The sequence below is a fragment of the Suncus etruscus genome, chromosome 14, assembly GCF_024139225.1.
Source record: "Suncus etruscus isolate mSunEtr1 chromosome 14, mSunEtr1.pri.cur, whole genome shotgun sequence".
Classification (NCBI taxonomy): Eukaryota; Metazoa; Chordata; class Mammalia; order Eulipotyphla; family Soricidae; genus Suncus; species Suncus etruscus.
The window spans coordinates 63,508,172-63,533,254 of record NC_064861.1 but is presented as its reverse complement, the minus strand read 5'-3'; the positions used below and the strand labels follow the sequence as shown (position 1 = coordinate 63,533,254).

General features: G+C 46.8%; 1 protein-coding gene and 1 non-coding gene across 2 annotated transcripts in view; one reads left to right on the top strand and one right to left on the bottom strand.

Annotated features, from left to right (window-relative positions):
- Positions 1 to 25,083, bottom strand: part of TANGO6 (transport and golgi organization 6 homolog) — a 188,971-nt gene that overhangs the window by 21,260 nt on the left and 142,628 nt on the right. The window contains exon 17 of the mRNA XM_049786336.1: positions 16,564 to 16,677. Within this exon, the coding sequence (XP_049642293.1) occupies positions 16,564 to 16,677 (114 nt within the window). The remainder of the gene's footprint in view (positions 1 to 16,563; positions 16,678 to 25,083) is intronic.
- LOC126029030 (U6 spliceosomal RNA) lies at positions 14,916 to 15,022 on the top strand. Its single transcript, XR_007502689.1, has one exon. It is a non-coding gene; the product is annotated as a U6 spliceosomal RNA (small nuclear RNA).

The window sequence follows — 25,083 nt, the reverse complement described above, 5'->3', positions numbered from 1 at the left end:
CTGCCCCTTCTGGTGACAGCAGCCCCCACACCTGACCTGCATCTAATAAAGGGCCCACTGCATGGTTTATGCAACTGCACAACAGATCTACTCAACAACGTACATGGTGCTCACAGTTATGCTTCCATTCCTGTCATTCAGTGAGGATGGGCAGAGTGGACAGAGAACAACTTCAGCCTAAAGCCTCAGCATCTTCCAGGGGTCTAACTCACCCCCAGCACAACAAGAACACTAGGTAACAGGTGGTAAAACACGTAAAAGCAAAAACAGTATCATCGAAGTAAATCCAGTAAAACCAACTCCAGTAAACTTCAGTAAATCCAACAACTCCAGTAAATCCTCAGACAGTCCCTTAGTGACATAACAGGTGAAGAGGAGGTTCAATGAGCTCATGGGCCTCCGCTGTGCTGGAATGGGCCTTTCTTCTTGTACTGTCTCTCTGGCCCATTATATTGACTTTAAAAATATGTATGATGGGCCGGAGAGATAGCATGGAGGTAAGGCGTTTGCCTCTCATGCAGAAGGTCATCGGTTCGAATCCCGGCGTCCCATATGGTCCCCCATGCTTGCCAGGAGCGACTTCTGAACCTGGAGCCAGGAGTAACCCCTGAGCACTGCCGGGTGAGACCCAAAAACCAAAAAAAAAAAAAAAAAAAAAAAAATATGTATGATAAAATATATATATGATGATGGGGCCAGACCTATAGCACAGCGGTAAGGCATTTGCCTTGCACACTGCCAACACAGGACGGACCCTGGTTCGAATCACCATATGGTCTCTTGAGCCTACCAGGAGCAACTTCTGAGCACAGAGCAAGGAGTAACCCCAGAGCGCTGCCAGGTGTGACCCCTCCCCCAATATACACGATGGGCTTGTCCATATTCTCCCTTGAACACGAATCTTGTATGTCTATTTTTATGTTTCTTTGCTTGCCAATTGCCATTCTGGAGAAGCCCGTGTTCTCTCTTGAACATATACTTCTCCCTTCCCCTCTCCTTACATCTTTCAAAAGAAATTTCAATAAAAGATTTCTTGCTTTAAAGGAAAAGGCCTTAAAAATAAAAAGCCTTGGGCCCGGAGAGATAGCACAGCGGCGTTTGCCTTGCAAGCAGCCAATCCAGGACCAAAGGTGGTTGGTTCGAATCCCGGTGTCCCATATGGTCCCCCATGCCTGCCAGGAGCTATTTCTGAGCAGACAGCCAGGAGTAACCCCTGAGCAACGCCGGGTGTGGCCCCAAAACCAAAATAAATAAATAAATAAATAAATAAATAAAATAAAAAGCCTCAAAATGTCTTAAGTATGAAAAAAAAAGCCTTACTTTTCAAGTCTGTGCTTTCCCTTAAACGTGTATATTGTGTATTTGTCTCTGTGTTTCTTTGCTTGCCTATTTTCACTCTCGAGTAGCCTATGTTCTCTCTTGAACACTTTTTTTCTCTTTCTCTCCCCTCACATATATATGCAAAAGTTAGGAAACTATAAATTTCAGTTCAGAAGATTAAAAGGGAACTTCTCTATCTCTTTTTGTTTTTGTTTCTTTGGGGGGCCACACCCAGTGACGCTCAGGAATTACTCCTTGCTATGTACTGAGAAATCGCTCGGGGGACCATATGAATGATGGGAATCAAACCTAGGTCCATCCTGGGTCAGCCGTGTACAAGGCAAACACTCTACCGCTGTGCTATTGCTCCGGCTCCTAAAAGGGAACTTCTAAAATAGTTGGTATGAATAAACCCTGAACACAGGTGTCACCCCACCCAATATAAACAAAAAACAGTCTCAAATTGTTGGTACAATGATTTGTTGTGACACAAATACACTGGTCTGGTCTACAGAAGGGGCTGACAAGTGACTTTCCAGACCTGCTACTCAACTCGGCTGAAATGCCCTGGACAGTAACACACAACTGTCTCCGGGAGTGAGGGAGCGAGGCAGGAGGAAAGACACAGACACATGTCTCCTGAGCACTTGGCCAGTGTGAGCAACTGGCGGCACCGGAACTGAAATCTGATTCGCCCTGGCACTGGTTTTGGAGAGTTAGAACTACAGTCTTCTCATGGACTCGATTTCCATATTAGGAAAATAAGACGGTTGGGTTATTTCCCACAAGTATTTCCATGAACACTGTTTTGTTCCTTGGCACATTTATAATGGAAAAAGAGTTCTTTGGTAAATAAGTTGAGGAAATTCTGACATTGCTGCTGCAGGACTTCTCAGACTCCTTAATAGAGAAGCTAAGGTAAATGAGAATCTTTCTTCATTCTTGTTTTTTGACCACACGAGGCAGTGTTCAGGGGTTAATCCTGACTCTACTCAGAAATTATTCCTGGGGACGACAGGAATTAAACCTGGGTTGGCTGTATGCAAGGCAAATGTCCTACCCACTGTAATATTTCTCTGGCTTCAAAAGGAGAATCTTCATAATTGGAAATGTATGTTTTGGGGCCACACCTGGCAGTGCTCAGGGGTTACTCCTAACTCTATGTAGGGAATCACTACTGGTGATGCTCAGGAGACCATATGGGATGCTGGGGATCAAACCCTGGTTGACTGTGTGCAAGGAAAATACCCTACCTGCTGTATTATTGCTCTGGCCCCATAACATATTAAATTTTTTTAAAATTAGAGCTTACTGCTGGCACTGTGTTCAGGGATCACTCCTGATATAGGTTGCCAAAGATTAAGCCTGGGTGAGTACAGTGCAAGACACATGACCAGCCGTATGTACTATCTCTTCAGCTCCTAAAACCTTAATTTTAAGAGAATAATCTCATAAAAATAAGTAACTAGGGCCCAGAGAGATAGCACAGCGGTGTTTGCCTTGCAAGCAGCCGATCCAGGACCAAAGGTGGTTGGTTCGAATCCCAGTGTCCCATATGGTCCCCCGTGCCTGCCAGGAGCTATTTCTGAGCAGACAGCCAGGAGTAACCCCTGAGCAACGCCGGGTGTGGCCCCAAAACCAAAAACCAAAAAAAAAAAAACAAAACAAAACAAAAAAAACCAAAAAAACTAAAATTGTGTAACTTTAAATGTTTAAATTTTAATTTTGGGGTCACATTCAAAGACTCTGCACTCAAGAATCACTCCTGATGGGCTCAGGAGATCATATGGGATGCTGAGGATTAAACCTGGGTCAGTCTCATGCAAGGCAAGTGCTCTCCCAGCTATATTATCTCTCTGGCCTGATTTTAATATTTAAAAATAGCACCTCTTGGCCTTTTGGGAGCTGTGGAAGAAGGGTAAGGTAAAAGCTCCCCTACTGAAAATACAGTGTAACCGCACAAAAGACCAACCAAGCTTTAACATATGTAGATCTATGTAAATGGTTATGCAGAAGAGGCCCAAAGGGAGTAGTGGTAAATGTTAGGGCTTCTAAATTGTCATTTATGTTATCGCCAGAAAAGGTTGAACATTTATAGTTTAGCAGTTACAGGAAGGCATCGAGTCCTAATCTTTTCAGCTTTCCTTCTCATAGATTGGCAAAAGGTTTGCAGAAAAGTAATGAATGTAACCCCTTGAGACAGCTATACATTTCTAAGAAAGGTGAAGTTCATATAAGAAAAGAACTGACAGTTATTATATGGCTCAGCTGTGTGTAAGAGTGATCATCATAATAAACTAAACACAAAATGCTGCTATAGCAAGAACTGTAATGTAATTGAAGAGGGAGAATGGGGAACAGGAATAGATACATTTATGGGACAGGGGCAGGTTAATAAAAAATAATGAATGCATATTGAGCTTTGAGAGCCTGTACATTATAAATGCTTCACATAAAGAAGCACATTTCATCCTCATGACACTCTATAAAGCAGTACTATGGACTACAGGTTTCCTCGTTTCACATGTCATATGCCTGTGCATATGCCTGTGCCTATCCTTACCTGTAAGAGGAAAGACTCAAATTCTGTCCTACACATGCAGGTAGGCCCAGAAAACATCTCTACGGATGATTTCGAGTCATCCCTGCACACTGCAGACCAGTTCTCCCACCTCTGGACAATAAATAACTAAATCCTACCTCTAAGTTTTAGTTCTAGTAGCATGTTAGGTGAGTTTGAACAGGCAAGCAAAAGCAGGGTTGGAGTGATAGGACAGCAGGGAGAAGGCTTGCCTTGCATGTGGCCAACCTGGGTTTGATCCCCAGCATCTCATGTGGTCCCCCAAGCCTGCCAGGAATAATTCCTGAGTTTAGAGCCAGGAGTAAGCCCATAGGGTGTGGACCCAAAATCAAAATCAAACACCTGAAGAAAAAAATGGAAGCCAAGTGCTGTGTATGTAATATTTACAGGCACAGAGGTCAAGACAAGACAGAGGTCATCATTTTTGTTTCTGTTTGTTTGGGGGCACCCATGTCAACTCTGGCATAGCCCTGATGGCTTCCAGCACCACAGGCTTAAGCACCTCTAATGCAATCTCTGCCTTGAGACACTGGCCCAAATGTTGCAGGGAGAGCTCCTATGGTCGCTAGCACATTCTTAGGTATCCCCTCTTGGTTTACAATTTATAACTTGGTTTTACCCGAAATAGAGATTTTCTTAATTTAGCGTGTATCAAGCAAACCTGGGTGGGACTGGCTCAGAATAGGCCTCTGTCCTTACTCTCTGTACTTAATAAAAACTGCAGTCTGGCAAGTCTGGCAAGTCTCTGTCTGTCTGTCTGTCTGTCTCTTTTCTCTCAGATCTCTCTCTTTTCTCTCTCTCTCTCTCTCTCTCTCTCTCTCTCTCTCTCTCTCTCTCTCTCTCTCTCTCTCGTCTCTCTTTCTCTCTCAGGTCACTCTTCTCTCAGGTCTCTCTTCTCTCCTTTCTCTCTCTGATTGAGGAGACAGATTGCTGCTCTGCCATGTGTGTTTCACTCTCAGCTTTGTTTGGATTATTTCCTCTGGAAACCCTTGCTCAACCCTTGCTCCAGATCTGATTTCCCTGGGAAAAAGTACAGTATTTGGGGCCATTACAACTAGTGTTCAAACAGGGACCCAGGGACCTGAGAAGACCCCAATGAAGGTGAGTGACTTGATTCTCTAGTGGATAATCACCATGAGGGACGCCTCAAGTTGTACTGAGTGTGCAGTGCCTTTGACTGGAACATCAGTGCACATAGCCCCCAGCATTTGGGGCCATTACAATCCCCCTAACAAAAGACTAGTATAGATTCTGTCTGAATAGGCATTTCTCTAGAGACAACATATAAATGGCCAGTAAGTTCAATTACTGTGACACCTTTAGAGATCAGGAGACTCTAAACGAGACTACAAACCCATTACGATTTCGAACATCAGGGCCCAGAGAGATAGCACAGCGACATTTGCCTTGCAAGCAGCCGATCCAGGACCAAAGGTGGTTGGTTCGAATCCCGGTGTCCCATATGGTCCCCCGTGCCTGCCAGGAGCTATTTCTGAGCAGATAGTCAGGAGTAACCCCTGAGACCGTCGGGTGTGGCCCAAAAAACAAAAAGCAAAAAAACAAACAAAAAAGATTTCGAACATCAAAGTGATGGCTAATCACAAGTGTTAACGAGAAGATAGAGCACCTGGAAGCCTCCTTCATTGCTGGTGAGGAAAAAAAACTCCATGGTGCTGCTGGCAAAGCACTGAAGTTCCTCTGAAAGTCAGTTACTATCTGGTCCAGGAGGCCCAGCTTTGGGCCAACGCCTCAGAGAATTGAAATGATATGTATGCACAGAGACTTGTAATGAATGCCCATTGTAACATTACTTAATAAAACTAAAATGTGGGGCCGGAGCAATAGCATAGTGGTAAGGCGCTTGCCTTGCACACGGCTGATCTAGGACAGACCTGGTTCGATCCCCGGCATCCCAAGCCAGGAGTGATTTCTGAGTACATAGACAGGAGTAACCCCTGAGCGTCACAGGATGTGGCCAAAAAGCAAAAAACAAAAACAAACAAACACAATCCTAAAATGTGGAAACAACTCAAATGCCCATCCACTGATACATGGGTAAACCAATGAGGATAAACCAATGAGGATAAACCATGTACCACGGAAGGTAATTCAGCCATAAATGTTCCTTCACATAGTACAATGCATATTACAGTGTGGAGACATACAATGTAAATGATACCAAAATGTAAGTGGGGCCATACAATGTAAGTGATACCAAAGCCCACAGGCTGTAAAGATTCCTGTCATATGAGATGCCTAGAAAGAGAAAGACCACAGGAAGTAGATTCTTACTTCCTGGGAGGGCAGATGGGGAGAAGCAGTTATGATCATGGGCCTTCAATTCTGGAGGGTAATGAAAATGCTCTAAAATTAGGTAGGTGATGATAATGTTTGCACAACTTTATGAGTATACAATGTCTTCCTTCACTGTACAATTTAAAAAGGTGAATTGTTTTCTTGGGGGGGGGGTCATACCTGATGGGAGATCCAGAGACCATCTAGGGCTAGGAACATGGGGATCCTTCATACAAAATTGTGTTCCAGCCCCTTGAGCTATCTCCTGGTCACCAAAAGGGTGAATTTTAGGGATAGAAATAATATCTCAGGGGCCAGAGACACAGTTCAAGACACAGCTTACTGCCAAAGCGACTCCTGAGCACAGACCTGAGAATAGCATCCCAGGTCTGAGAGCACTAGTGTGACCTCAAAACCAAAAAGAAAAAAAAAATCTTAAAAACGGAAGGGGTTGGGGCCGGAGAGATAGCATGAAGGTAAAGCGTTTGCCTTTCATGCAGAAGGACGGTGGTTTGAATCCCGGCATCCCATAAGGTCTCCTGTGCCTGCCACAGGCGATTTCTGAGCTTGGGGCCAGGAGTAACCCCTGAGCACTGCCGGGTGTGACCCAAAAACCAAAAACCAAAAACCAAAAAAAAAAAAAAAAGAAAGAAAGAAAAGAAAAGAAAAGGAAGGGGAGGGGAAAATAAAATGGAGTGAGAGGGCTGAAGAGATAGCATAGTGGATAGGACGTTTGCCTTACATGCAACCAGCTCAGGTTTGATCCTTAGTATCACTTGGTCCCCCAGTATGGCCAGTAATGACTCCTGAGCGCAAAGCTAGGCCCTGAGCACCGTCAGGTGTGGCCCTCCTTCCCCACAAAAATGTGAGGATCCGAAGTGAGACTACACTAGGTAAGGAAATTGCCTTGCATGCTGTCAACTTGGGTTTGATTTCCAGCATCCCATATGGTTCCCTGAGCACTGCCAGTAGTTGTTTCTGAGAGCAGAGTCAGGAGTAACCCCAAGCACTGCCATGTTTGGTTCCAAACAAAAAAACAAACAAAAAAGAAATGATGAGGGGCCAGAGAGATAGTATGGAGGTAGGGCGTTTGCCTTTCATGCAAAAGGACGGTGGTTTGAATCCCGGCATCCCATATGGTCCCCCGAGCCTGCCAGGAGCAATTTCTGAGCATAGAGCCAGAAGTAACACCTGAGTGGTGCTGGGTGTGACCCCAAAACAAAAAGAAATGATGTGAGAAACAGCCAAGCGAGGAGGAGGAAGAGGTGAAGACACTGAGACACCATGAAAACAGGGTAGTGCTGACAGTAACATAGCTTCCCCAGCCTCCTCTGTCCCCACCACACACCTTCCCTCAGGTTCTTTGGCCAGGGGCTGCTTTCCTCCCGCAAGTCCAAAGGGCTCAGATCTGATCATCTTCAAGGTGGCTAGCTGCACATCTTGAATTCAGAAATTTAGGGGGATCTTACACCTGACTCTAAACCGAACGCATAGCTTGCACTGGCAGGGCGCAGAGCGCAGGAAAGCGGAGTGTTCCCTCAAGACAGCCATACTGCCTGCTGGGTATGACAGTGGGGAAGGAAAGAGGAAAAAGTGGGGCTTCTGGTCTGACTGGGTCTTAGGAAGGAAGAAAAGGCAAACTGTGTTGGGCTGAGACGGAACTGAGTGAGGTGAGCTTCTAAAAATATCCAACAGGTGTAAAGCGCCAGCCCAGCTGGGAGGGCAGCATGGTGTGCCCAGACAAGACGCGATGTGATGAGAACTTGGCTATTTACGGCACAGCAGTCGCTCCACGGAAACAGCAACGAGGCTCATTTCTACTCAGCAAACTGAAGGGAACTTGGAACAGTCTCAGGAGGGGTACTCAAACCGGCCACGACTGAGTGTAGATTTTCACCCCCTACTGATGCAATTTTTTGTCTTAAAAATCATCTTTGTGGGGGCCGGAGAGATAGCATGGAGGTAAGGCATTTGCCTTTCATGCAGGAGGTCATTGGTTCGAATCCCGGCGCCCCATATGGTCCCCTGTGCCTGCCAGGAGCAATTTCTGAGCCTGGAGCCAGGAATAACCCCTGAGCACTGCCGGGTGTGACCCAAAAACAAAAACAAAAACAAAAAATTCTTAAAAAAAACATCTTTGTGGGGGCACAGCAGTAAAACAAACAAACAAAATCTTTGTGGGGGCCAGAGAGATAGCACAGTGGTAGGGCCTTTGCCTTGCACGCGGCCAACCCAGGACAGATGGTGGTTTGATTCCCAACATCTCATATGGTTCCCTGAGCCTGCCAGGAGTGATTTCTGAGTACAGAGTCAGGAGTAATTCCCCCACCCCCAAAATCACTCCCCACAAAAAAAAAACCAAAATAAAATAAAAATCTCTAGGGTCGAAGAGATAGCATGGAGGTAGGGCATTTGCCTAGCATACAGAAGGACAGTGGTTCGAATCCCAGCATCCCATATGGTCCCCCATGCCTGCCAGGGGCGATTTCTGAGCGTAGAGCCAGGAGTACCCCTGAGCGCTGCTGAGTGTGACCCAAAAACAAACAAACAAAAAAAAAAAATCATCTTTGGGTCTGGAAAGACAGTATGGTGGGTAAGGCCTTGCATGTAGTTAACCCAGATGGATTCCCAGCATGTCGTAAGATCCAGAGCATCATCAGGTGTCTTTATTTTCTCTTTTAGGGGGGTGGTTTGGGGACATATCTGGTGATATTCAAGGGTTACTCTTGGCTCTACATTTAAGAATTCTACTAGTGCTTAGGGGACTATAGGGAATGCCAGTGATCAACCCAGGTTGACCACATGCAAGGCAATGCCATACCTGGCTCCTACTTTTTCTTTCTTTTTGGGGGAAGGGGTTTCATTTTTTTGGGTCACACCCGGCAGTGCCCAGAGGTTACTCTTGGCTCTGCATTCAGAAATTGCTCCTGGCAGACTTGATGGGACCATATGGGATGATGGAAATTGAACCGGGGTCTGTCCTTTGTTGGCCATATGCAAGGCAAATGCCCTACCACTGTGCTATATCCCTAGCCCCCTTCTACTTTTTCTTGAAAGAAAATAAAATGAAAGAAAGGAAGGAAGGAAGGAAGGAAGGAAGGAAGGAAGGAAGGAAGGAAGGAAGAAAGAAAGAAAGAAAGAAAGAAAGAAAGAAAGAAAGAAAGAAAGAAAGAAAGAAAGAAGAAAGAAAGAAGGAAGGAAGGAAGAAAGAAAGAAAGAAGAAAGGAAAAAAGAAAGAAAGAAAGAAAGAAGAAAGAAAAGAGAAAGAAGAAAGAAAAGGGAAAGAAAGACCAAGCAATATGGCATATTGGTGCCAAATAGCTCAAAGAGCTGGGAGTCTTGGATTCTATCAGGGACATCACATGGTTTCCCCTGCACAGCCGGGAATGACTCCCAAGAACTGTACTAGAATTAGCACCCAGATACTGACAACTGTAATTCCAATTACAACCTCCCAAAATGAGACTGATGCAGCCAGGTAGAATGGGGCTATGAGCAGAGGTTTTAAGTTGGAGCCTGTGTCACCCAGCTCTACCATGACTTGAACAGCTTCTGAAATCTCAGGGAGGCTTCCTACAGTCACCAGTGAGCAGGATGCTGCACTCTCAAGAGTTCTGGAGACACAGGCTGAGGGCCGGCTTCCCAGGATTCACTGCTGCATTTATTCACGAGGTCACAGCTGGTGGTTCTCAGGGGATTCAGACCAGGATTGGCCGAGGTCAAGGTAAATGCCTCACCCCCTGTATTATCTCTCCAGTCTCATATCTTTAAGTTGTTTTATTTTGTTGTTGTTTACTTTGGGGCCACAGCCAGTGGTGCTTGGGGGTTACTCCTCTCTGTGCTCAGGGGACCACAGGGGATGGAAGAGATCGAACTTTAGTCAGCTGCATGCAGGCAAGTGCTCTCTACCCACTGTACTCTTGCTCCAGCCCCTCTTTAAAAATATTTTTTTGGCACGGAGGTAAGGTATTTGCCTTTCATGCAGAAGATCGGTGGTTCGAATCCCGGCATCCCATATGGTCCCCTTAGCCTGCCAGGAGCAATTTCTGAGCATAGAGCCAGGAATAACCCCTGAGCACTGCCGGGAGTGAGCCAAAAACAAACAAATAAAAAAATGTATATTTTTTTTTGTGGGGGGAGGCATACTCAGCAGTGCTTAAATTACCTCCAGTGATACAAAGGGGACCATGTAGTGCTGGGGACTAAATCTGGGGCTCCTGCATGAGAAGCCTGAGCTCCAGCCCTTGGCTTTGCTTTGTGCTGATTATTACTTTGTGGCACTTTGGCTACTATTTCCTCATGGTAGTTAAGTCAGGGAGAGAACAATAGTGTTGTATGCAACCAAGTCTAAACACATGCTGAGTCCTTTTGTTTTAATAGCTACAAAGCTGCAAGGTTCTTAGTATTTTTTTCTCCCACCCCCTTTTGGATCAGTATCCATCACAGAAGAAGCAATCAGGAGTGGCTTACATGGCAGGAAGGCTGCACCACAGGCAAGTTTTCTTCCAAGTGCTGAGATGATGGCTGGGGTTGGTGGTGGTTAGGTAACTGTGTGTGACTGACATCTCAGTCTTACAGACCAGAGAGAGAACTGTGTGGTTTGAAAGGGACTCTCTGCCCCTACCCATGCCCCACCTCCCCCCGCTGCCAATCACACAGTAGCTGTGGTAATGACAGTAATAACCACTGATGCATCATCCCCAGTACTGTCCTTTATAATCCTTCACAGCTCTCTAGCCCATCTCCTTCCAGCCCCTCAGCCAGGAAGGACTGAGAGAGGATAAGAGATCTTCAAGGAGACCCAAACTTGTCCTGAGTCCCACAGCCCACTAGTGATTTGATTAATTCTTCACATGTTTCCCGATTCAAGTGTCAGAGCCCATCTCTGAGAGCAGTTTATAAAGTGGCTGTGGCCTCCATCCCTGTCACTAACCTATAAAAGGTCTTTCATTGGTTCCTCGTCAGAGCCTTCCCTCACTTGAAAGGTTCAGTGTCTGCGGAACTGGCTCTGGGAAGGAAACTGGGCCCGGAGCATAAAAACATACCCAGTGGTCAAAATAAACTTGGGGAGAAGAGAAAAACCAATAAAAGAAAAGCGAGTTTCTATCCTGTCTGTGATGTGTCAGAGATGAGGTATTGCCTGGTCCCAGGTCCTCCAGGACAGCCCAGGACACATGCTGTCATCTTCTGGAAGGATCCTGGCAGCAGCTGTGAATCAGAGGCACCAACCACTTCTTCCTCACCACAAGAGCAGCCCCCATGCCACAATGCAGGGGCTTAGCCATTGAGTCAGTAAGAGGCTGTGAGTCATCAGAAGCCCACACGGGGTCCATTGAGCTGACTCTCACTCTAGGCTGGAGGGTGGCACTTGGCTCAGAATGTGACTCACTAGCCTCAAACTCTTCCCCTGAAAAAAAACCTTTCCAGGTGTAGCTTGTTTTCAAATAAATGAGCTGCCCCTAAGGCCTGCTCATCATTTGAAAGGAGTGATTGCTAAAGCCTTGTGTATAGATGATTCTCTCCAGTCAGGGAGAAGGGGAATAACCTGTCTATGTTGAAAGCAGAGGAGAGAATGTCTCTTTAGTCCCCCTCCCCCAATTTGGATGCTAGAGCACTTTGTGCAAAGGCCCCACCTGGGTATTTCATGGTCCAGGCCAGAGTGATAGGATGACCAACCTGGGTTCCAGCTCTGGCATCCCATAAGATCCTCCAAGCACCATCAGAAATGATTCCTGAGTGTAGAACCAGGGGTGTGTCCCCCAAAATAAAAATTTAACAACAAAAATAAAATCCCAAGTGTTAGGTTACACCTTATTTTACCTAAAACAAAGATCATCACTAGTTCCTTTGTATGTTTGTTTACAACTTAAATTCACCTCAAAACAGAGATAAAAAAAAAAAAGAAATTGTCTTACTTGTAAACCTTACTGCCCCACCTCGGGTGGTCTCTTTACTCATAAAAACAGCAATTCTGGCAGGCTGTTAGCACTCCATACTAGGAAGAAGACTGCCAGACTATACATGTTTCACCCTCAGCCTGGTTTGGATTATTTTATGTGCAACTCTGATTCAGAATCATTCACCTGGGGTTGGACATATGGCATTTGGAGGTGATTTTACACCCAAGTATTTCAATTTTCTGAAGAAATAACTTTTCAGTCCAGGAGATAGCAGATCCAGGAGCCGTGTTTCACTCCTTCTTGTCACTTGTTCTTGGTTCCTTGAGGGTAACCAAACCATGTCTGTTGTTTGTTTGTTTGTTTTCGGGCCACACCTGGCAGGACTCAGGGGTTACTCCTAGTTCTGCACTCAAAAATTTTTCCTGGGGGCCCGGAGAGATAGCACAGCAGCGTTTGCCTTGCAAGCAGCCGATCCAGGACCAAAGGTGGTTGGTTCGAATCCCAGCGTCCCATATGGTTCCCCGTGCCTGCCAGGAGCTATTTCTGAGCAGACAGCCAGGAGTGACCCCTGAGCACTGCTGGGTGTGGCCCAAAAACAAAAAAAAAAATTTTTTTCCTGGCAGGGGCCGGAGTGGTGGTACAAGCAATAAGACGTCTGTCTTGCACGCACTAGCCTAGGATGGACCACAGTTCAGTTCAATAGCCCCCAGTGTCCCATATGGTCTCGCAAGCCAGGAGTGATTTCCGAGCGCATAGCCAAGAGTAAACCCTGAGTGTCACTGGGTGTGGCCCAAAGACAAAAACAAACAAAAAAATTGTTCCTGGCAGGCCCAGGGAACCATATGGGATGCCGGGATGCATGTAAGATAAACACCGTACCCACTGTACTATTGGTCTGGCCCCTAAATCATCATATTCCTAAGTTTTTCCACCTCTCCCTTCCCTTCGTGGTTGTGCTGACAGTGTGCCCTTTATGGTCCTGAGGTGCTCACCAGGCTGCACACTTAGTCGTGGGTGCAGGGAACTAGACTCAGCACATGTCAAGGAAGGATCCTACCTCATGCCTGCCAGGCAGGTGCTTCTCCTTAAGCTATCCCTGAACCCCAAGTCTCTGCTCCCCATCTTCACAGGAGATCATTTCTTTTTTAAAAATTTTGAGCCATACCCATACCATATCCATACCCAGTGATGTTCCGGGGTTACTCCTGGCTATGCGCTCAGAAATCACTCCTGGCTTGGGGGACCATATGGGACGATGGGGATCAAACCAAAGTATGTCCTGGTCAGCCACATGCAAGGCAAACATCCTACCGCTGTGCCATCACTTCAGCCCCACAGGAGATCATTTCTATTGTTTAATCTTCACATTCACTTCCTTTTGGTCATCCCCACTCTGCTTTTGATTCATTCAATGAATCAAGAACCCAAATCTCGGATATTGCTCTTTGCCTGAGTACAATTGCTCTCACAAACTATATGCACTTATTTGCTGCCATTTTGTTTTTCTGACTGAGACTGGGCTCAGTTCCCCAGTTCATCAGGAACCAAGTAACCTGCAGGTGATGGTTGCTGATGGTGGCAGTGACAATGAATCTGCTCTTCTTGGTTATGAGCTTTGTATTTTTTTTTCTTTTTTTTTTTTTTTGGTTTTTGGGCCACACCTGGTGACGCTCAGGGGTTACTCCTGGCTATGTGCTCAGAAGTTGCTCCTGGCTTGGGGGACCATATAGGACACCGGGGGATCGAACCACGGTCCATCCAAGGCTAGCGCAGGCAAGGCAGGCACCTTACCTTTAGCGCCACCGCCCGGCCCCAGAGCTTTGTATTTTGAAAGAAGGCGATTCTCTGGCTTGGTCCAGAAGGTCAGCCTGAAACTTGTGCTTCCTTTCAAGGGTCAAGGAATCTGCCTACAAATCTGTCTCCCTGGGTCAGAGAGATGAACTGAGATGGAATGAACTGAGAGAGAGAAAGAGAAAGAGAGGAGAAAGGGAGGGAGAGAGGGAAGGAAGGAGACAGAGAGGAAAGAGAGAGAGAAAGAGAGCGAGGGAGGGAGAGGAGAGGAGAGTTGCCTTATATGCAACTCCCCAGCACCACATGGTTTTCAGAGCACTGCCTAGCACTGCCTAGAGGGACCACTGGATGTGCTCCTCAAACTCAAGAAACAAAAGAAATTTTTCTGGGCTCCCAGGCACCTCTTAACATTAGGTCTAGTTAAGGCTTTTTTTTTTTTTGGGGGGGGGTCACACCTGGCTGCACTCAGTGGTTATTCCTGGTTCTAGGCTCAGAAATTGCTTCTGGCAGGCTCAGGGGACCATATGGGATGCCGGGATTCGAGCCACTGTCCTTCTGCATGCAAGGCAAATGCCCTACCTCCATGCTATCTCTCTGTCCCCTAGTTATGACTTTTTATCTGAAATCTGTCTCAGTCCAGTACCTGGCCCCAAATTGGTCATTATCATTTTTGGAATAAATGTACGCATCAAGATGTTCAAAATGTACAGAATAAATAAGCACCCAACCCTGCATAGCCCAGCCAGAGAAGAAGTGCAGAGAAAGGTGCATTTTCTCATTCTGTCATTCAGCTCCATTTCTCCATGTTCAGAAGGGTTGCTCTAAACTTGAAGGTCAAAAGAAGGCTGGTCTAAGAAGACCTGCTATCCAGGGTGTTCCAAGGAATTGTTTTCAGCAAGAGGAAGGAGAAAAAGCTTACACAGGGGATCGGCCTGGTTTCTACTAGCTAGGCGTGAGGCTCCACTTGAGAATGAAAGATGCCACCAAGAAGGTATGTTTGCAATAATCAAGTAAAAGCACTGTTTCCAGTGCTAGCTTCGGCAGCACATATACTAAAATTGGAACGATACAGAGAAGATTAGCATGGCCCCTGCGCAAGGATGACACGCAAATTCGTGAAGCGTTCCATATTAAAAAAAAAAAAAAAAAAAAAAGCAGTGTTTCCATCGAATGTGACCTTGCTGGGGCTGATAGCACACAGCACTGGGGACTTAACCTGGGGAAGAGGGAAGCTGCCTCCTGTGTAGAGTGGGGAATGTTTTCCTGTGGGGCCCTAATCTCACCCCTGACGTCTTGAGCACCTTCTTCCTACCTCCAACTGGCCTCTCGACCTCTCTAGGTGCCCTAAACACAGTGGGGGTTCTCTGTCAGCAGACCAACATGGAATTCCCTACAGCCTGAGGGGTAGTGACTAGCAGGGGAGGACAACAAAACTCCATCCACAAAGTGGAGACAGGAAACAGTATAGGGGGAAGGGTGTTTGCCTTGCATGTGGTTGACCTGAATCGCAGCACCCTGTAAGGTCTCCAGTAAGATGACACACAGCTGTTAGCACCAAACAGAGGCCATCCCTCAATTTTCTCTTTCCTAGCCCTTTGATAGTAAAAGTTTACCTGGATCCACCCTTCCCACCCAGTTGAATTTGTACTGAGAGGGCCCGGAGGGATAGCACAGCGGTGTTTGCCTTGCAAGCAGCCGATCCAGAACCAAAGGTGGTCGGATCGAATCCCGGTGTCCCATATGGTCCCTCGTGCCTGCCAGGAGCTATTTCTGAGCAGACAGCCAGGAGTAACCCCTGAGCACCGCCGGGTGTGGCACAAAAACAAAAACAAAAACAAAAAAAGAATTTGTACTGAGAATAAAGAAAGAGCAGTTTGGCCTGGCACACTCTGAGACACGGCTAGGTGAGAAGCAGACTCCATGACTCTCTCCTGACTAGCTTCATTTACTAATCCTTCACGGCTACCTCCATCAGACCCATCTGCCTGGGGGTAGAAATATGGTGTGTGGGTGATTTCACAATGTGAGATTTATTTTACAGTCTCCCAGGGACTACCAGACATGATCCCTACCAGAGTTCAGGGACAGGAGTAAGCCCTGAGCACTGCCAGGTGTGGCCCACCCAAAACAAAACGAAACAAGAAATCACCAACAAAGTGGCCTTTCATTGTAGCTGTTCCTGGGAGAGCCAGAAAAGAGACACCCCCAGACTGAAAGCTTTGAACTGTGTCCGCTTCTTTTGAAAGCGGCCGTGACTATAATTACACAGACAATAACCAGATTTCCCACATTCGGTCTCAAGGATGCATTTGTCCCACTTCTTTCCACCTCACTTTTGTTCTGATGGAGCAATCACAGGTGCAGACAATAGAGAGGGCAGCAGGCATTCTCCATAGATGTGGCCTTTGGGGAGAGACAAAAGTCTCTCATGGCCATGAAGAACTGCAGCAGTACTACAGCCTCAGATCTGCACAATGAACCTCTAGACCCAACTATCCAGAAGTCACCAGGCATGGTTTCTGAGTCCCCTTAATAACTCTTGGGAGGAATCCCCACCCCTAAATAAAGGGAGGAGTAGTGCCAGTAACTCAAACATGTCAAGCCTGTCCCATGAACAAGACTGTGCTGCTGACAGAACAATCTCCAGCAGCTCCCCCAACACCAGGCAGGACTCACCTCAGTAGCTTTCTGGCTGAGCCCCCGAAACAACAGCATGACGACATGGATGGCAGCTCTGCGCACTTGAACTTCGGGGTCTGTTTTAGCCACTGCAATCAGGCAAGCAGTTACCTAGGAGTGCGGGAAGTAGCGGTCAATAGAAATCAGGGTTGTGCAATTGACTAAAGCCTTTTAACCAGCTCCACAGGCCCCATGTTCATCAAGAACAATTTGGCACAGAGGGGTGTGAGGAGTTTCTGCATCCCCCACACAGGCAGAGGGCTGGAGGCACAGATCTTGATTTAACCTGGCTCTCTGGAAAAGGACAAGATTGGCTTAGGACTTCAGGAAGAAGTAGGCAGGAAGCCAAATATAACCAAGGGCTTGTTTCTTTTTTCTTTTCTTTTTTTTGGTTTTTGGGTCACACCCGGCAGCACTCAAGGTTACTCCTGATTCTGCACTCAGAAATCACTCCTGGCAGGCTTGGGGGACTATATGGGATGCCGGAATTCGAACTACCATCCTTCTGCATGCAAGGCAAATTTTCTACCTCCATGCTATCTCTCTGGCCCTGAAGGGCTTGTTTCATGCTGACCTTCCCTCCAACACCCGGAGAGCTGCTACTTGCCTCCCTTGGGGCACATCCTAGCCAACAAAAGGGAGATGGTCTCCCACACATGGCAGCTTTGGCTCAAATGCCTGCAGAGTTGAGGCCCACTTGGCATAGGCAGGTGCCATCCAGGAAAGTTCCAGGCTGGGACATTCAGTGAATGCATATTCAAACCTCTCTTCTTCAGCATGGCCCAACTAACAACTCAAGCCACCAGGGGCCTATTACATTCATGGGCCAGGTCAGGGAAAATAGGATTGCCAAAAAGCCTGGTATATACTTTCAATGTGCTGCTCATATATAGCTAATACTTATGGCTATTTCATTTTTATTTGTTTGTTTTTTATTTTTGAGTCACATTGAGCAATGCTCAGGGATCACTTCTAGTGAAGCTCAGGGGACCATAGAGCAGGGATCCTCAAACTTTTTAAATAGGGGGCCAGTTCACTGTCCCTCATACAGTTGAGGAACAGACTATAGTTAAAAAACAACAACAACCCAACACAACAACTATGGGGCTGGAGTGATAGCACAGTGGTAGGGTGTGCACGTTGCCCTGCACGTGGCTGACCTGGAAAGGACACGGGTTTTATTCCCAGCATCCCATATGGTCCCCTGAGCCTGCCAGGAGTGATTTCTGAGCTCAGAGCCATAGTAACCCCTGAGCGCCACTGCCGGGTGTGACACAAAAACAAAACAACAACAACAACAACAACAAAAAAAACCCCAAATCCAACAACAACAACAAAAAACTATAACAAATTCCTATGCACATTGCATATATCTTATTTTGAAGTAAAAAACAAAATGAGAACAAATAAAATATTTAAAATGAAGAACAAGTAAAGTTAAATCAATAAACTTACTAGCATTTTTTTAATTTTATTTTTCTTACTAGCATTTTAATGGGAACTATGGACCTGCTTTTGGAGGGCCGTAGTTTGAGGATCCCTGCCCAAGAGTGAGAAGAGTTGAGAGACAGAGAAAGAGGCCCACACATGTGCACTACGGGTCCAGGACAAGTCGGCTGGGCTGCTAAGCAAGACAGGCAGCTGCAAAAACACCTGGCAAGATGGGTAAATGTCCTTGGTGGGCTGCATGTGGCCTGTGGGCCATAGTTTGAGGACCCCTACCATAGAGAGTGCTGGGGATAGAACCCAGGCCCACAGCATGCAAGCAAATGTCTTAACTGCTGTACTCTCTCTCTCTGGTCCCAAGTGAGGCTGTTTTTAGACCCAAATATCAACCACCCTGCCCTGCTCTGCTTCTGAAAGGCATCAAAATATTTCAAATCTCAGTTGCAAGACATCATTGAAAATGACAGCACCTTCTGGAGGTATTCGTGCAAGAATGGAAGGGAAAAACCAAACTCTTCTAGCAGCCCAGTCTGTAGGGATGTCTGAACCAGCTGACCAGTCTCTCATGTAGTTTCTTATTTGATTTCTGGTGTATTTCTTAGCCAATCATGGTGGTGCATGTTTTGTGGGGAGAGGTCGTCCCTAGCAGTGCTAAGGGATTACTCTTGGCTTTGTACTCAGGAATCACTCCTGGCAGTGCTCAGGGGACCACATGGGATACTAGGGATTGAACCCAGATTGGTCATGTGCAAGACAAATGCTTTACCTGCTATACTATCTATCTGGCCCCCATGGTGGAATAAGATGGAAATGGAACCTGGGTTGGCTGTGTGCAAGACCAGCACCTTACCCAAAGTAAGGTGCACTATCACTACAGCTGTTGAACAGAAATGTTAACTGTACAGATTTTATTTTTCACAGCTTTCATACAGTTGCATATAGCTCAAAGTGTCTGATCAGGAATGGCAAAGTGATTAGAAGTAGCTTGTTCTTAAATACAAATGGACTGTGAGGCTTGGCATTTTATCAAGTTAGGCCATCTCTTAGACGAACACTCAGCTTGCAAATTTCCAGGAAAGCCCAAATATTTGGGGGGCAGCTTTGCAATCAGATGCAACTAGCTGCTTTTACTTCTTACCTGGGACACACAGACTCAATGCCATCAGCGGCTTCCATGCCTCTGGCATTAACGGTAGAAACATTTGGGGCCTAGAAGGAATTTCTTGGGCTGCTTCCAAGCAGGCAACAATATAATAGCTAGCTCTACTTCTAGGCTGGGTATTTACAGGTTGAGGGCTGAAATCAGACAAACAAGTTGGAGCTAGGTCTGAGTCCTTGAAACATGGACATGGAGCTTATTCAGGATAGTATGTCAAACTGGAAAGCCAGCCCAGGGCCATGTCATGGTGCCAGTGCTCACCAGCCCATCCCAGGTTTTCCTCTAGGTTTAGTTTGAGATCTGACAGATCAAGGCTTCCTAGCCTAGATCCCTGTCTGACAGCAAGCGTCACCTCTGATCCCCTTAATTCTGCTGAGTTGGCCGTGTTCTCTCTCACCCAGCCCTGACTGCTGGGCATGAATCCTGGTTGGAGAAGGGCTGATCTTGAAGATGGACTGAGGATGCTGGTCAATACCAGCTTTTCGAGATCAGCTAGGATGGCCGGGGGATTGTCCTGATGCTGCCTGTGATTTCTGCAGCAGCATGTGCCACAGTTGCTGATACCAGCTCTATGAAACAACTGGGAGGGGGCCTGGGAACAGAAGAAAGAAAGTTCATGGCTGGGGCCAGAGAGATAACATGGAGGTAAGGCAAGGCATTTGCCTTACATGCAGAAGGACAGTGGTTTGAGTTCTGGCATCCCATATGGTCCCCCAAGCCTGCCGGGGGCAATTTCTGAGCGTAGAGCCAGGAGTAGCCCCCTGAGCGCTGTCGAGTGTGACTCAAAAAACAAAACAAAACAAAAAAAGGAAGTTCATGGCCCTTGACTCTTCTGTCACTAGGACCAAATTCTGGGAGGTGCGCAATGGCATGCAAAATACTCTGTTTCTGATAGCTACTTTCAGTGGCCTTAATCTTTTAACAGCCTTGATATGGGTTAGCTTGGAACCTGACTTTGCCACTACCAGCTGTTTCTGAAGTGCTACCCTCAAGCCAGATGTTCTGTATGCACAGGGATGCTTCCCAGCCTGCTGCAGGACACAATATCCTCTGCAGGCCAGAGGGATCTCTCATCTACTCTAGATACAGGGCGGGGAATGATAGTCATTGCCTTCAACATGAACAGGCCACTCCATGGACTGTGTCCTTCAGCTCAGCCCCAAAGACATACAGCACCTTCCAACATGGTAGTCTAAAGGCAACTGGCAAAGGGGGTAAGATCAGGGCTTTATTCACTTATGATCCTATTTCCATTTCCACCAGAACCTGTTCTAGGCAATCTTCCTAGGGCCTGCCCTCTAAGCCAGTGGACCTACTTTTCAGAGACTGTATCTTCCCTGGCTGAATTATGTCAACCACACCCCCGTTCCCAACCCCTCCTGAAAACTGCACAAAGGTGGACATCAACTTTGAGAGTATTAAAGGTCAATGCCAACAATTCTGCACTTGATAGGAGTCAAGAGAACCAAGGAAAGACATCCTGCCCTCAAAGGCTGCATAGGGAGATGCATCGCAAACAAACTAATGCCAAGGGCCAGTTAAACAAAGACACACTTGGGAAAATTCAGAAAGACAGAACCAGAGTTGAGGTCTGCTTCAAGTTTCCAGTTGCCTCTGTATCCCTTCTCTAAAAGATTGTTGTTAAAATCCAGGGCTCTGCTCCCCTGCCTGAGAGGCCAAGAACCTGACCTTCTGTTTTACAAACAAACAAAAAACCTCCATAGCTATGCTACTGTGGTCTCTGGAACACTGATGCACACAGGATCTTTTGTAAAAGAGGATGGGGCAGTGCATGGGGTGTAGGGTTAGCTTCTCAAGGTTTCTGGGACATCTTCCTGGTCTCAGCTTAGGAATCCATGTGCAAGAGGCACCCACCACATCGCCTGTCCTCAGGAAACTGCCCAGATGAGGTGATCGGTTCTATCATTCAGCGTGGTGAGACATGACAGAGTGCTTTGCCTTGGACCTCCAATCGAAGCTTTGGGGAAATTCTAGGCGCCACCTTGCAAGTGGGGCCCACCTTGAAACCTGTCACCAAAGCACATTTGTGCTTCTTGCAAACCATATTTATTTCTCCTTGAGAGCGATAAAGATGAAAGAGCCCATCAAGGTTTGGTTTCAAGCAACAGCACTCTTGACAAGAGCAAGGAGAAACTGGGGGCAACGATAATATTCTTCAAACAGGTTAAATCTTGACATCAATGAAGAGGAAAAACCTGAATTCCCAGTAGAGAGATTATGGAAGGACTGATCCCAGCCTTTGTCTTTCAGCCCCAGCAGCCAGCTTGGGCTCTCAGGCACAGACAGCGCCTAGGTTGGGACCACCCAATGGGAAACAGCTTCCCTCAGGCGCCCTGGCTCTGGCCCCCACATTAGCTCATGCTGAAAAGGCCCGATGGTGAGCTGGTTCCTTGTTCTACCTTCATAGTTCATGCGTCCTCATTTTCCGCCTGTCAAACAGTGGCCAAGGGACTTCCTGTCACACTGCAGAAGCTGTGTGTGATTCTCAGCTCCGTGTTCTCTCCATGCTCCCTCCCATTCTGTCCTCAAGGCCTCTTACTGTTTCTGTGCTTTCTACTCTGCTGAGATCTCCATGGGGGAAGAGGCTGGGTCTTTTGTATACATCCCCCCACATATGTGGCCCTTGACTAGTATTCACAAAAGAGAGGTCACTGCTTCAGTGGACAGCCAATGAGGTGTTCTCCTGGGGCCAGAGTGATAGCACTCTGGGCAGGGCATTTCCTCTTACACAGCCAACCTAGGTTCAACCCCTGGCATCGCATAGGGCCCCTTGGCACACTAGAAGTGATCCCTGAGTGAGATCCAGGAGTAGCCTCTGAATATCACTGGTACGGTGGTCTAACCCTTCCATCCCCTCACCCTCCAAAGAAAGAAAATAAAGACAGATGAGTCTTCCAAAGTACAAGTTCCAATCTCCATTAGGACATTTGGGCTCAACATTTCTGGGACAGAAAAAACTTAAAGAACTTTCAGAAAGAGCCAGGCTGCAGAAGTGGATACTGTAACCTTTTCAAATAAGAAAGATCAAGCTATCCTTCTACACCAGCTTCTTGGTACCAGCCCTTCTGAGGTCCCATTGGGATAGTGCTCTAGTTTCTGCTGCCAGCTCCCAAAGTTCACTCAGGCCATATTGCCTGGATCTTGGGTGGCATGTCATATAGGCACCTGCATCAGGGCCTCTGTCTCACTGGCCCTTCAGTCTACAATGTTCTCTCTAAGCTATCTACTTGGATGGACTCTGTTTCCTTCAGGTTCTGCTCAGTTGTCCATTGGAATCTCCTCCTGTTCAACCATGATCCCGTGCCCAAATAAATGCCTATCATGTCCCTCTCTTTGTCTCCTTTGCACCCCTCCATCCTACAGAGCACATGCCAGCTCACTGGCCCATCTGCCATCTCCCCATTGTCGGCTCCTTGGGGATGGTGACTTGCTGGTGTTGACAGCAGGATGCCAACCCCTGCATAATATGTGGCTTGGTTGCAGGTCTAGGCCGGTTCAGTAAATATCTGATGGATGCATAAATAACTGAACAAGGACCACGGAAGGGCCAAAAATGTGCCCCTTTCCCACAAGCCTGGACAGGTACAGTCTATTGGAGGCCCTGGTGGCCTAGACTGTGGGGTGTTGGGTCATGTTCAAACTTGTAGGCCATGCAGGCGTGGGATGCTAGATGAGAAGGAACATCTGAAAGGGAGAGACAGACAGGACGTGGGATGGAAACAGCTGCTCTGACAAACCAGAGGGACCGGCCGCCTTGTGAAGTTTCACCCCTGGGCAGCTTTCCTGCGAGGCCTTTCTCATCCTCTGGTCAAAACACCAACCCTGACCAGGAGCTTCTCTGCAGGGTGAAGTCTAAGTACACATGACCCTGGAATCTCCATGCCTCCGAACCATCCTCTTTGATTCTGCAGATTCTGGGCTACTTTAATTTCCCTGTGCCTTGATTTCCACTGATGATAGGAGTAGTTGAATGTGAGAGTATTGAGTGGCTGCTTCCCCCCACTATTTTATTTTATGCAATTGTTATGTGTTTATATTTTTATAATTATTGTTTACACTCTATTTTTAATATGTTTTTATAAAATATAAGTATTTTTCACTGTCAGGGGCCAAACTCAGAACCTTTCATAAGCAAGTGCTCTACCGCTGATCCACCTCCTTGGCCTATTCTATTTTAAAAACATGCAGAAGAGGGGCTGGAGAGATAGCATGGAGGTAAGGCGTTTGCCTTTCATGCAAGAGGTCATCGGTTCGAATCCCAGCGTCCCATATGGTCCCCCGTGCCTGCCAGGAGCAATTTCTGAGCATGGAGCCAGGAGTAACCCCTGAGCACTGCCGGGTGTGACCCAAAAACCACAAAAAAAAAAAAAAAAAAAAAAAAAAACATGCAGAAGAGGGGCTGGAGTGATAGCATAGAAGGTAGGGTGTTTGCCTTACACACCACCAACTAGGTTCAATCTCCGGCATATCATATGGTCCCTGTGCCTGCCAGAGGTAACTTCTGAGTGCAGAGCTAGGAGTAACCATTGAGTGCTTCCAAAACAAAACCCAAAACAAAACAAAAAACCAACAAAGGGCGCAGTGATAGGACATTTTCCTTGCACGTGACTGACCTAGGGGACCATGGTTTGATCCCCCGGCGTTCTATATGGTCCCCCAAACCAGGAGCGATTTCTGAGCACATGGCCAGGAGTAACCCCTGAGTGTCACTGGGTGTGGCCAAAAAAACCCAAACAAACAAAAAACAACAACCAACCAACCAAATAAACAAACATGTAGAAACTAGTGTCCCTACACAGGCCTTCTGTACTGTTCACTAAATATGGTAAACAAGGCAGAGCCACTGTATGACAGGCATCGCACTAGCTGCCGGGTGTGCCAGGGTGCCCACAGACCAGTACTGCCCTGGTGGCATCACCACTTGTTCATGACCACAAACACTCCTGGGTTGGAGGCTGCGGACTGGAGAGGAACTGGGTGGTGGGAGGTATCACTAGGCCAGGCATGCATCTGATTGGTGCCTGTCAACAGCATTGACAGGTGCTGTTCGGGGCTGAGAGCAGAGACAGGCTTCTCTATGGTATGGCTCTGGCTCCTCTAAGTTAATTTATAAAAGTTACCAAAATTTGGGGATGGGGTGTGCCTGGTGGTCTCTTGAGGAAAGGCCTGATGTGTGTATAACCTTCCTAAAAATCCTGTCCTGGTGCCTTACAAAAGTAGAGCATAGGGGCCGGCGAGATAGCATGGAGGTAAGGCGTTTGCTTCCATGCAGAAGGACGGTGGTTCGAATCCCGGCATCCATATGGTCCCCTGTGCCTGCCAGGGGCGATTTCTGAGCGTAGAGCTAGAAGTAAACCCCTGAGCGCTGCTGGATGTGACCCAAAAACCAAAAATAAATAAATAAAAAGAAAAGAGTAGAGCATAGCCAACAAACATAGTGATTTTTAAGCTTAGGATGCAGGAAACACCAGCCCTTCAGGGGAATGGTGAGGTCTTCGAGAATATGTCTCCTTAACAACGAGACAAGAGAGATGCTCAAGGTAAGGCCTTTTCACAAGGGGCTTCCTAACTTTTGACATTCAACACACTCCATCTCAGGATCCTGGGTATTGTCAAAGAAACAAGAACCCTGGTCCCCTCAGGGAAGTTGTAACATAAACTGTAATTATTTACCTCTATCAGCCACTTATTCCAAGAAGGTTTTAAATGGTCCAATGCACAGGTGGTAAAAAGACTTCTGGCGACACAGAAACTTTCCCTGCCCTGTCCTACATTGTAAATGACTGCCTTGCACACAGGTGTTAATCAAAATATATATTAATATTCTGATGACTAAGATGATGAAACAAACTGAAGCAAAGGGTCTAGGAAATGTAGTTCATAGAGGATAA